This window comes from Sus scrofa, chromosome X (genome assembly GCF_054392235.1).
Source record: "Sus scrofa isolate SSC_HxYL_T2T_F1_AM1 chromosome X, Sscrofa_HxYL_maternal_Yorkshire_Landrace_v2.0, whole genome shotgun sequence".
Lineage (NCBI taxonomy): Eukaryota > Metazoa > Chordata > Mammalia > Artiodactyla > Suidae > Sus > Sus scrofa.
In genome coordinates, this window is record NC_139401.1 from 50,202,934 (window position 1) to 50,215,736 (window position 12,803).

At 38.0% G+C, this 12,803-nt stretch overlaps 1 protein-coding gene across 33 annotated transcripts in view; it reads right to left on the reverse strand.

Moving 5' to 3' along the window:
* HUWE1 (HECT, UBA and WWE domain containing E3 ubiquitin protein ligase 1) overlaps positions 1-12,803 on the reverse strand; it is a 162,342-nt gene that overhangs the window by 124,604 nt on the left and 24,935 nt on the right. For all 33 annotated transcript variants that reach the window (XM_085007951.1, XM_085007938.1, XM_085007956.1 and 30 more), the window contains one exon: positions 3,494-3,562. In XM_085007951.1, the coding sequence (XP_084864077.1) occupies positions 3,494-3,538 (45 nt within the window). In that variant the 5' untranslated portion in view covers positions 3,539-3,562. The remainder of the gene's footprint in view (positions 1-3,493; positions 3,563-12,803) is intronic.

Here is a 12,803-nt window from a genome sequence, read left to right on the forward strand (position 1 = left end):
TTTCTGTGGAATTAAAGTGATGTAAAATTCTTGGTATAAAATCTTTCCACAAACAGGCCTGCACTTTTTCTTCCTCTTCTTGAAGTCACACAGGTTGAGGGAGAGGTGGTGAAACAGTAGAAACAGGTAACATGGGAGTTATCCATCTGCTCATGCAGTTCACTTGTGCATTCTGGACCTACTCAGGCCTATTATCAAATACACCACTTCAATTTCCAAAGGATTGCAACTATATATATGAAGATCCAATTTTATGATTCGGTGGACCAGATGGCACCTAGTTCATGACAAACATCTGTGTCCTGTAATCATTTGGTATCTCATAATCACGCAGTCTTTTTTATCAAGGCCCAGTAGCAAGCCAGACACTGCTTTCCTAAATAGCTATTGGCAGAGAACAGCATGATCAAGCTCTACCCTCTAGGTCTTAGCTGTGATTCTACTGGGCCTTGCCAGAGGCATCATATAGCATCTTTGGCTGACACTTAAGTCAGACACCTGGATCTACTAGGTCATAATGTCCACAGAGTAGGGCAGTTTACATCATAGCCTGAACCCTTCAGTCTTTTCTAGATCCAAACCTTACTACCACTTTAAGTTATCCAGTAAATGGGTCAAAAACATGCCTAAATGTGATATATGATGGCTCCAAAATTCAAAGAGGCACCCTACACACTGCTCCTCTTTCTTCATGGTGTGTGGTACAAGATGTAGAAACCTGTCTCTCTCTTTAGAAGGGAAATCCCGACATCCCAGACCTTTGGACCCCTAGAAAATGTCCTGATGTGTCAGGCTCTCAACCTTTGAATATATCTAAGGCATCTAAGGTGTCTGTGTTTTCTGGTCACAAGACTGAGGTGGCACAATGGTATCTGTTTGACATAACCAGTATGATGTTGTTTTATCAGGAGTATAAAGATCCCTCTGGGCCTTGCAGTTTGCAGGATGCACCAGGGACAAAAGTGTATCTTTACCGTCTTGTCCCTGCAACATAAATGCAAACTAAATGTGATTTTCCTTACTCATGGTAACACAAAAGAAAGCACCTGCCAGTTCAATGGCTGCATACCAATTGCCATGGTTTATACTGATTTGCTCCAATAAAGATGTCAAATCCAGGGAAGAAAATACTTTGCACAGCTGCCAATACATAATGTGATCAACAAATGTCTTTCTTGTGAGGTCACTATGGAAAATAGTATGGAGGTTCCTTAAAAAATTAAAAACAGAACTACCATATGATCCAGCCATTCCACTTTTGGGTATTCATCTAGAGAAAATGAAAACTTGAAAGGATACATAAGCCCCCATGTTCACTGCAGCATTATTTATAATAGCCAAGACATGGAAACACCCTAAGTGTCCATCGATAGCTGAATGGATATGGTACACATATACAATGGAATACTGTTCAGCCATAAAAAAGAATGAAATCTTGCCATTTGTGATAACATTCATGGACCTTGAGAATTTTATGCTAAGTGAAATAATTCAGAGAAAGAAAAAATACCATATGATCCTACTTATATATGGAATTTAAGAAACAAAAAGAACATGGAGTTCCCATTGCGGCTCAGTGGGTTACAACCCTGACTAGTATCCATGAAGATGCAGGTTCAATCTCTGGCCTTGCCCAGTGGGTTAAGGATCTGGCATTGCCAGGAGCTGTGGTGTAGGTCACAGACACGGCTTGGATCCCACATTGCTCTGTTGCTGTGGCTGTGGCATAGGCTGGCAGCTTCAGCTCTGATTCAACTCCTAGCCTGGAAACTTCCATATGCCACAAATGTGGCCCTAGAAAGCAAACAAACAAACAAATGAAATGAAACCCACGCTCATAAAGACAGAGAACAGACTGGTGGTTGCCAGAAGTGGGGGAGGCAAGAGGGGAAGGGGGGAATGAATAAAGGGGGCCAAAATGCAAATAAATTTTCTTAAAAATTATATCTAGTATTGACCACAGCATGGGGAATTGAGCATGCTGCTTGAGGAAAGTGTCTTCTTCAAACCTTAAAAATGTACACAGTCAATGATCTAAAAATTTCATTTCTAGGAGTTTCTCCTAAGTAATTTTCTAGTAGCTATCAAATGTCATGAGCCAAGAACTTGTATAAGTGTGACTCCAAGAACAAAGTCATTAACAATCCACTAGGTAAGAGAAAAAGAAACGAAATTTCCCCAATTATCTACAAGGTTGACTTATTCTGGAAGTTTAATGACTTCAAACAAGTTTTCTTTTTGCTCTTAGGTTTCCAAAATATTTGAGATTATAATTGTCAAAAATTCTAGATGCCAAAACACATCAAAAAAACAAAATGAAAAGGAAATGAACAGGTTTGTAAAATGAATACACTCAATATGTACACAATTCAGTAAGAAAGTAATGTTCCAACGTCAAATACAAAATAAACAGCACTAGCAAACAACTGATGTAAGGCCAAAAAATGTGGAAATATATGTATTAAAGCATGCAAATTAGAACAGGGAAGTACCTTTTCTCCGTTAATTAACAAAAATTGTAAAGATAATCTGCAATGCTGGAGAGGATGTGGAAAGACAGCACTTCTCATACTTATTAGTATAACGCTGAATAAAAAAGGGCAGGAAAACTGCCCATGCGATTATTTTTTAAAGACTGTAACAAATACAGCAAAAAAATCAATAGCGATACCTGTGGGTGATACTCACCAGGTAGTTACAGTTTTTAAAAGACCAAGTAGCCTTTATTTAGAAAATCAAGTAGTTAATTATGTGCCAGATACTCTGGCTAAGCAAAATGCCTCACATCAATGAAGGAGAAATTATCAACCCCATTTTACAGCTATGGAAACCAGGCAAGTTAATAAAATGCAAAGGAAGTGAGTTAATAAACTTTTAGACACCAAAATCTAGTAAGATTCAAACCCGTGTCTAATTCCAAAGCTTGCGCTTCTTGAACTACAGCACATAGGGTCTATAGGAATGTCATAACAATGCAATACTTTCTTAATCTCAGAATGCACCATAAGCTAGCCAACAGAATATTAGGAGCTGGGATTTCTACACAGGATCAACAGATATGGCCACTTGATACACAAATTAATAAGGTTAAGCTTAACTGTATGATTAAGAATCAGCAATAAAGAGAGCTGAAACACTGGCCTCACAAGAAATTTACTAAGAAAGGTGTTACTGCTTTAATTTTCTAAAAAAATTGAGAAAGACTCTGCAACTACAGACAGAATCTGAACCCATGTCTGCTCTTCCTACTACAACATACTGCCTTTCAATGCAGAGGAACAGCAGCCAGACATAATGCTACAAACTGTTTAGTGCTCATTACCCATCGATCACTAGCTTATTCACGTTTTTAAAGAAGAGAAATTCAAAAGAAAATTCAACTGTTTCAAGACAAATTGCTGTTCTGATGATATATTTGGAAGATCAGTATGAGTGAATGGCTACAAAGATTTTTTTCTGAAATGAAAAAAATAGGCAAACTTTGGATACTTACGGCCTCAGTAGGTGTCTTTTTCAGTTTAGTCCTGTCTACTTTCATGTTTTCGATTTTCTGTTTTATGATCTGAAAAGAAAATCCCCCAAAAGTGAGAACTTAAAAAGTACAATCTTAATCTCTACATGCCTGTACACAGACAATACAGAATAAAGAGGATACAAATTCTTAAAGTAAAATTGGAGTTAATGATGCAGGCCAACTCAGAGGCACAGCTATGAAGTTGGGGAGGGGGTATAGAATCTCTCCAGATAAAACTGGCCCACATTCATGTTACATAAGCCTGTAACCAATTTAAGCCAAAATGAAAATGCTCCCCCACTCCCAAACTTCTCAAACTCATACTTGAAAATAGGAGTGAAATGTTTTTAACACACCTTGGGATGGAAAAATTCACTATATTCTTTAGTTTTCTGGAAAACTTAGCAATTCCACTTTCTGGGAATTTATCCAAAGAAAATCATAAGGATGTTTACAAATATTTGAACATAAGAATCCATACTGCATGACCATGTACAATAGTGAAGAAACAAAAAGGATCAAACATCCAAAGTAAGACTGGTTTAAAATAGAACATTATACAACCATTAAAAACACTGCACACAATTATATAATAAAAAAGATGTTCATGGTGAAATAAAAAGGTTACAAGACAGAATGAATAGCATAAACCCATGTCTAATGAAAACAGCTTAGAAGGGGTATGCATCAAAAATGTTAGCTCTAACTAAAATGACTATATATTATTATTTTACCTGTGTTTTTCCTATATCTTCTACTGTTTTAACCAATAAAAATATACTGTGTCATAAGAACAAAGGAAACAAAATACTTTCATTTTTTTTAAATTAGCAAATGAAGTATAAGACTCCCACTAGAAATGTCCTGAGTACAGAACACAATCATTTTACTAAGGTCCTCTACGATGCTCTGGCCAAGGCACAGGGAGAAATAAAGCTCCCCCCATTAGCAACTAGGACATATGCAGAGGTAGAGGTGATCTGCAGAGCTCTTTACTTCTAATAATGTATTTGTTATACAGCAGTCACTAGAGGTCAATGTTTCTACTCCAAGAAGGCTGGCATACTATACAGCTGACCAAGCACAAATATAAATTTAGGCAGCTTTTGGTCTAGATCTAGTCCAACATACTCGGTATTTTAGAAATAACATGCATTTGCCCATATGGCTAGCATCCACTCAATCAATGAGCATTCAGAAAGAGTCTGTGCAAAATCCAGAATACATTCTAAAATGTTGCTGTAGGGATCACTCCTAAAGAAAAAAAAAAGATGTTTTCCTTCTAACATTCACATTTAGGGTATGATTCTAGATTACTTAAAAAAAATTTACCTCAGCACCTAACAGAAAATAAGCAAAATGCCTTCGGCCAACAACTTCCAAATGAGGCCAACAGGACTCTAGCAACAATCTGATTCATGTAGTGGAAGCTATAAGTGAGCTATTTGTACACATAGTCGGGTTTGCTTTTTCTCACAAAACCTCACACCCATTACTTGGGGCAAGTGGCTGTCACATCATTGTGGCTGTCATCAGTTGTGGGAGGCTATAAGACTTCCTCTGCTGCAGGAAGCAGAAATCAGCCCCAACTCAGTACAACCCAAATCACTGAATGCTCTCCCTCCAAAATTAGGAACAATTCTTAGGAGATCTGGTCCCACCACTTTTATTCAACATAGTGTTCTAGTCACTGAAATAAGGTAAGAAGAGAAAGTAACATACACAGATCAGAAAGGAAGAAATAAAACTGTCCCTATTTATAGATAACAAAGGATTATCTAAGTGTAAAGTCCCAAGGACTCTACAAAAAAATCCTCCCAGAACAAGTGATCTCAGCAAAGGTGTAGGATACAAGATAAACATACACAAAATCATATTTCTGTATACCAGCAATGGACACATGGACTCCAAATTGAAAAAGTACAACACTGTTCACAATTGCTCAAAAAAATCTGTAATACACAGCTGTAAATCCAAAAGTATATAAGGACTTGTATGCTAAAAACAACGAAATGTTGATTTGGAAATCAAACACCTAAAAATACTAAGGGATATACTATATTCAGGGACTAAGAATATTCAACATAGTAAAGGCAAAGGAACTACAACAGGTAAAACAATTTTGAAAAAGAAGAGGGAGGGAATCACTCCTATCCAATTTTAAGACCTCCCCCCCGACTCCTACAGTAGTCAAAACTATACATGTAGTAACAGAGGAGGTACAGACACATATACCAATGGACCAGAATACAGAACCAATAAATAGATCCACACAAATATGCCCAAATGATTGACAAAGGTGAAAAAAGAGTCAATCAAAGGACAGTTTTATCAACAAGTGGTGCCAGATCAAGTAGACATTTACAAGTAAAAAGATGAACTTTGTTCTCAGTCTCACTTTATATAAAAATTAACTCAAAATGCATCATGTGGTAAAGATGTACAGAAAAGGGAATTCCCATGCACTGTCAGTGGGAATGTAAACTGGTGTAGCAACTACAGAAAAACAGAATGAAGGTTCCTCAAAAAATTAAAAATATGATCTAGCAATTTCACTTCTGGGTATTCATCTATAGGGAATGAAAAAGCTAACTTGAAAAGGTATATGCACTCCACGTTTACTGCAGCATTATTTACAACAGCTAAGACATGGAAGCAAACTAAGTGTTCACTGATGGATTAATAAAGAAAATGTGGTGTGTATTTACTAAATATATAAAATGTGTATTATTCAATCTTACAAAAGAGAAGGAAATCTTGTCACTTGTGATAACATGAATGGACCCTGAGAGCACTATGCTAAGTGAAATAAGCCAGAGAAAAGACAAATTCTGTATGATCTCACTTATATGTGGAATCTCAAACAAACAAAAACACTAAACCCCAAAATACAGAACTTATAGGTACAGGAAATAGACTGCAGAGGCAGGGGTTGGGGGTGAAATGTGTGAGGGTAGTCAAAAGGCACAAACATTCGTTTATAACACGAAGAGTCACGTGGATGTAATATGCAGTATGATGACTACAGTTAATATATTAGTATAGTTATACTGTGTTGTATATTCGAAAGTTGCTAAGAGTAGATCTTAAAAGGTATCACAAAAAAATTTTAACTATGTGTAGTGACTTATTGTACTCATTTCACAATAAATACAAATATGGAATCATTATGTTGTACACCTGAAACTAATATAATGTTATATGTCAATTACATCTCAAAAAATATCATGGACTTAAACGTAAAACTATAAAATCGACCAGGAGAAAATATTTGCAAACTATATATACTATCTAGAATATATAAAGAACTCTCTACCAAAACCAAAGATAACACCAAAACAGAAAACTATCAGCCAATATCTTTGATGAATATAGATGCAAAAATTCTCAACAAAATCTTAGCCAACCGAATCCAACAACATAACAAAAAAATCATACACCATGACCAGGTTGGGTTCATCCCAGGTTCACAAGGACGGTTCAACATATGCAAATCAATCAACGTCATACACCAAATTAACAAAAGAAAAGTCAAAAATCATATGATCATCTCAATAGATGCAGAAAAAACTTTTGACAAAGTCCAACATCCATTCATGATCAAGACCCTCGCCAAAGTGGGTATAGAGGGAACATTCCTGAACATAATCAAAGCCATTTATGATAAACCCACAGCAGGAGTTCCCGTTGTGGTGCAGTGGTTAACGAATCCGACTAGGAACCATGAGGTTGCGGGTTCAATCCATGCCCTTGCTCAGTGGGTTAACGATCCGGCGTTGCCGTGAGCTGTGGTGTAGGTTGCAGACGCGGCTCAGATCCCGCGTTGCTGTGGCTCTGGCGTAGGACGGTGGCTATGGCTCCGATTCGACCCCTAGCCTGGGAACCTCCATATGCCGCAGGGGCGGCCCAAGAAATAGCAAAAAGACAAGAAAAAAAAAAAAAAACCCACAGCAAATATAATACTCAATGGGGAAAAACGGAAAGCCTTCTCACTCAAATCTGGAACAAGACAGGGATGCCCACTCTCACCACTGCTCTTCAACATAGTTTTGGAAGTCCTAGCCACAGCAATTAGACAAACAAAAGAAATAAAAGGCATCCATATAGGAAGAGAAGAGATAAAACCATCACTGTATGCAGATGACATGATACTATACATAGAAAACCCTAAGGACTCAACCCCAAAACTCCTTGAACTGATTAATAAATTCAGCAAAGTAGCAGGATATAAGATTAACATTCAGAAGTCAGTCGCATTTCTGTATACCAGCAATGAAACATTAGAAAAGGAATACAAAAATACGATACCTTTTAAAATTGTACCTCACAAAATCAAATACCTCGGAAAACACCTGACCAAGGAGGTAAAGGACCTATATGCCGAGAACTATAAAACTTTCATCAAAGAAATCAAAGAAGATGTAAAGAAATGGAAAGATATTCCATGTTCCTGGATTGGGAAAATCAATATTGTGAAAATGGCCATCCTACCCAAAGCAATCTACAGATTCAATGCAATCCCTATCAAATTACCCATGACATTTTTCACAGAACTAGAACAAACAATCCAAACATTTATATGGAACAACAAAAGACCCAGAATTGCCAAAGCAATCCTGAGAAACAAAAACCAAGCAGGAGGCATAACTCTCCCAGACTTCAAGAAATACTACAAAGCCACAGTCATCAAAACAGGGTGGTACTGGTATCAAAACAGACAGACAGACCAATGGAACAGAAGAGAGAACCCAGAAATAAACCCTGACACCTATGGTCAATTAATCTTTGACAAGGGAGGCAAGAACATAAAATGGGAAAAGGAAAGTCTATTCAGCAAGCATTGCTGGGAAACCTGGACAGCTGCATGCAAAGGAGTGAAATTAGAACACACCCTCACACCATGCACAAAAACAAACTCAAAATGGCTGAAAGACCTAAATATAAGGCAGGACACCATCAAACTCCTAGAAGAAAACATAGGCAAAACACTCTCTGACATCAACATCATGAATATTTTCTCAGGTCAGTCTCCCAAAGCAATAGAAATGAGAGCAAAAATAAACCCATGGGACCTCATCAAACTGAAAAGCTTTTGCACAGCAAAGGAAACCAACAAGAAAACAAAAAGACAACTTACAGAATGGGAGAAAATAGTTTCAAATGATGCAACGGACAAGGGCTTAAACTCCAGAATATATAAGCAACTTATACAACTCAACAGCAAAAAAGCCAATCACCCAATGGAAAAATTGGCAAAAGACCTGAATAGACATTTCTCCAAGGAAGATATACAGATGGCCAGCAAACACATGAAAAAATGCTCAACATCCCTGATGATTAGAGAAATGCAAATCAAAACTACCATGAGATATCACCTCACACCAGTCAGAATGGCCATCATTAATAAGTCCACAAATAACAAGTGCTGGAGGGGGTGTGGAGAAAAGGGAACCCTCCTGCACTGCTGGTGGGAATGTCAACTGGTACAGCCACTATGGAGAACAGTTTGGAGATACCTTAGAAATGTATACATAGAACTTCCATATGACCCCACAATCCCACTCTTGGGCATCTATCCGGACAAAACTCTACTTAAAAGAGACACGTGCACCCGCATGTTCATTGCAGCACTATTCACAATAGCCAGGACATGGAAACAACCCAAATGTCCATCGACAGATGATTGGATTCGGAAGATGTGGTATATATACACAATGGAATACTACTCAGCCATAACAAAGAATGACATAATGCCACCTGCAGCAACATGGATGGAACTAGAGACTCTTATACTGAGCAAAATGAGACAGAAAGACAAAGACAAATACCGTATGATATCACTTATAATTGGAATCTACCATACAGCACACAAGAACATCTCCACAGAAAAGAAAATCATGGACTTGGAGAATAGACTTGTGGCTGCCTGATGGGAGAGGGAGGGAGTGGGAGGGATCGGGAGTTTGGGGTTATCAGATACAACTTAGAATAGATTTACAAGGAGATCCTGCTGAGTAGCATTGAGAACTATGTCTAGATATTCATATTGCAACAGAACAAAGGGTGGGGAAAAATGTATACATGTAAGGATAACTTGATCCCCATGCTGTACAGTGGGAAAAAAAATAAAATAAAAAAAATAAAGACCTCTCAAAACCCAACAATAAAAAAGCCAAAAACAAACAAACAAAAAAACAAACAAGAGCACCAACTTGTGCCAATAACTCACAATGGTTTTACTGGTTTAAAAAATGTAGATGAAGTCACTGGCAAATCTTTACACAAAAAAGTGTGTATCTCACTTTAACTAAACCTTATTTTGACTTATGATTTTGTACCAGTCAAGGGACTGGGTTAAGAACAATAGGCTTAGGCTAACTAAAGCAAAAAAGTGATTTACTTACTGGAAGGATAACTGATAAGATAGCTCATGCAATCAACAGGAAGGCGAGATCCACATTCAGAAAATAGGAGTAACCAAGGAAGCTAAGCAGGCTGCAACTACAGCCAACAACCTCCCATAGACACAGCTTAGTTGGGGGTGCCTCTGCTAACACTAGACTCTGGGTGCCTGAAAGCTACTGATTGTGGCAGTATGACTTCTAAATGGGTCTCAGGTTATCTGCATCAGTGGCTCTAGATGCAAAGTCCCAAGTGTGAGTATCTAACTGGTCAAGCTAAGCTCCCATGCCTATGCTTGACAGGGTTCTGGGAGAACAAGTGCATCTGGTTTTTTCAATTGCCACAGTTTCCAAACTATTCATAAACAGATTCAGATGACAGGAACCCAATTTTTAACCAAGCCAAAAGAGATGAACAAAGGAGCATATGTCCCCATGTTGGTTAATACTGCACTTAACATGAGTTAAGTTTCTATAACTGCAAGAAACACCTACAGTTTTAAAAAAGATAGATATCACTGCCTTAGAGACATCAATTAGGAAAATTCAAAAGTTAAGCATTTTGGAGCACCTTGCTCCACCAGGGCCATGCTCCAATAATTTGGAAAATGTTATAAATTTCTCTTCTTTTAGGACAGTCGCATGGCTCACTGACATTACTAACAGCTCCAAGAAATCCTGGGTAAAGGAAACTTATCAGGACACAGAACCAGTTTTTTTCAGGTGGCATCTACTGCAAGTCCAATTTAAGTATCACAAAGAATATACTTTTGAGACATGCTGCCTGGGGGCTTCATATAATCCTCACCACTCAAACCAAGTTTTGTCCTCATTTACAGATAGAAAACTGAAGCTCAGAGAAAATTACCTTGCCTAGTTAATGTTGGCCCCAAGATCTAAATCCAGGTCTTTCTGACACCCAAGTCCATGCTTAAGTAACATGCTGTTCACTTTATTTACTAGTTTTATTACAACAATAAATGCTTGCAGATGAAAATACAAATTTGTGAGATTCCTCTACATTGTTGGATCCTATTATCCAAAAAAAAAAAATACTGTAAGAAAAGCTGAGATACTGTCAATCTCTCTAATGATGGAAGACTAACTAGGGAATGAGTTCTACCTAATGCTTAGAAGTTAAATAAGTGAAAATTCCATTACATACATTAAAAAGCCTCTAACAAAAAGAAGTTAATTCCAGGAGTTCTGTTGTGGCACTCAACAGTGGGTTAAGGATCTAGCATCACTGCAGCGGCCCAAGTTGCTGCTGTGGTGCGGGTTTGATCCCTGGCCCGGGAACTTCCACACACCACAGGTGTGGCCAAAAAAGCAATGAAGTTAATTCTAAACAAATGCCTGGAAATGGCCTACTGCCTTTGTTAGGTCATACCAGAACTCCGTGTACCAAGCTATCTCTACATGTCGTAATCACCTCCAGTTGATCAAATTTAGAATGACTTTCAACACTGAAATCAGCTTAAGGGCAGAGGACAACTGTAGTTCCCAAATCTGGGTCAACATCAGGTGAATGTACTGGTAGATTGGCCTTACTTTTCAAAGTATGGTCAAAGGATCAGCAGCACTGACATCACCTGAGAGTTATAAAAAATGCCAAATCTCAGGCCCCACCCAGACCTAAGAATCAATCTGTATTTTAATAAGATCCTCAGGTGACTCATATATTGAAGTTTGAGAAAGCAACAGATCATAATACAGGCTTCAAATCAGGAAACCCAGGTTAGAATCCCTCATATATCACTTACTGTATGAGCATGGACAAATCAGCATATGGTGCACTTCTGTTTCCTCAACTGTGAAACTTATCTCTCCACTTCCATACTCACGTTCATCCAATCCACTCTCCAGAGAGCAGCAAAAGTAATCTTCTTAAAACATAAATCAGCTCATGTTACTTCCTTCCTTAAAACCTTTCAACAGTTTCCCTAGAATTATTTCCAAACTCTAACCATGACCCAGAGGGCCCTGGCATGATTTGGCTCCTGGAACTCTCTTCAATCTTCCTGCACAACCACATCAGTCTTTCTGTTTAGTTTCTGGAGTACTCTAAATTCTTTCTGAACTCTAGACTGTTTAGGGTGCCATTCCTATCGGAATGCTTCTGTTCCACACTCCCATTCCTCCCACAGCTAGTTCTATTTGAGGAACTGACTTAAAACCCAAAGTGGCTTCCCAAGGCAACCTACCTAAAACTAGTCTAGTTGTTATTTTTCTGTGATAGTACCCCTGGCTTTATTTCTTGCATTGCAAATATCAATTAATATAACTGGTTTGACTTTCTACAGTTGTTAAGGTCTCAGTATCTAGCACAGCATCTTCCACATAGTATGTGTGCAAATATTTGTAGAACTGAGTTCAGGAAAGAAGTATGCACTGAGAATAAAATCTGCGATTGTCAGCATATAGACAGTACTTGAAGCCATGGGTCTGGAAATGATCACTTACAGAGAATAAAGGAAAGAGACCCAAAACTTGACTTATTTGATCTAACATTAAAGGCAAGGCTAAAGAGGAGAATCCAGCAAAGGAGAGGCTGGTAAGGTAGAAGTAAAACTAGTTCACTGTGTTATCATGAAAGACAAAAGACAGTGAGACTGATCAATTGGGTCAAATGTCAAAATGAGGTATGTCCAGAAAAATGTCCATTGAAATTGGGACTAGAGATAATTCAATAAGCATTAGTTTCAGTGGGGTGGTTGGAAAGGAAGCCAGACGGGAATGAATCAAGAAATCAATAGAGGGTGAGGCAATATAGATGGCATGTGTAGAACACTCTTTTGAAAAGGCTGACTATAAGTGCAAGCAGAGAATTATAGGGTCTCATTAAAAGGTAAGGGAGGGGAAGAGGAGATAATGGAAAGAAAATCCCT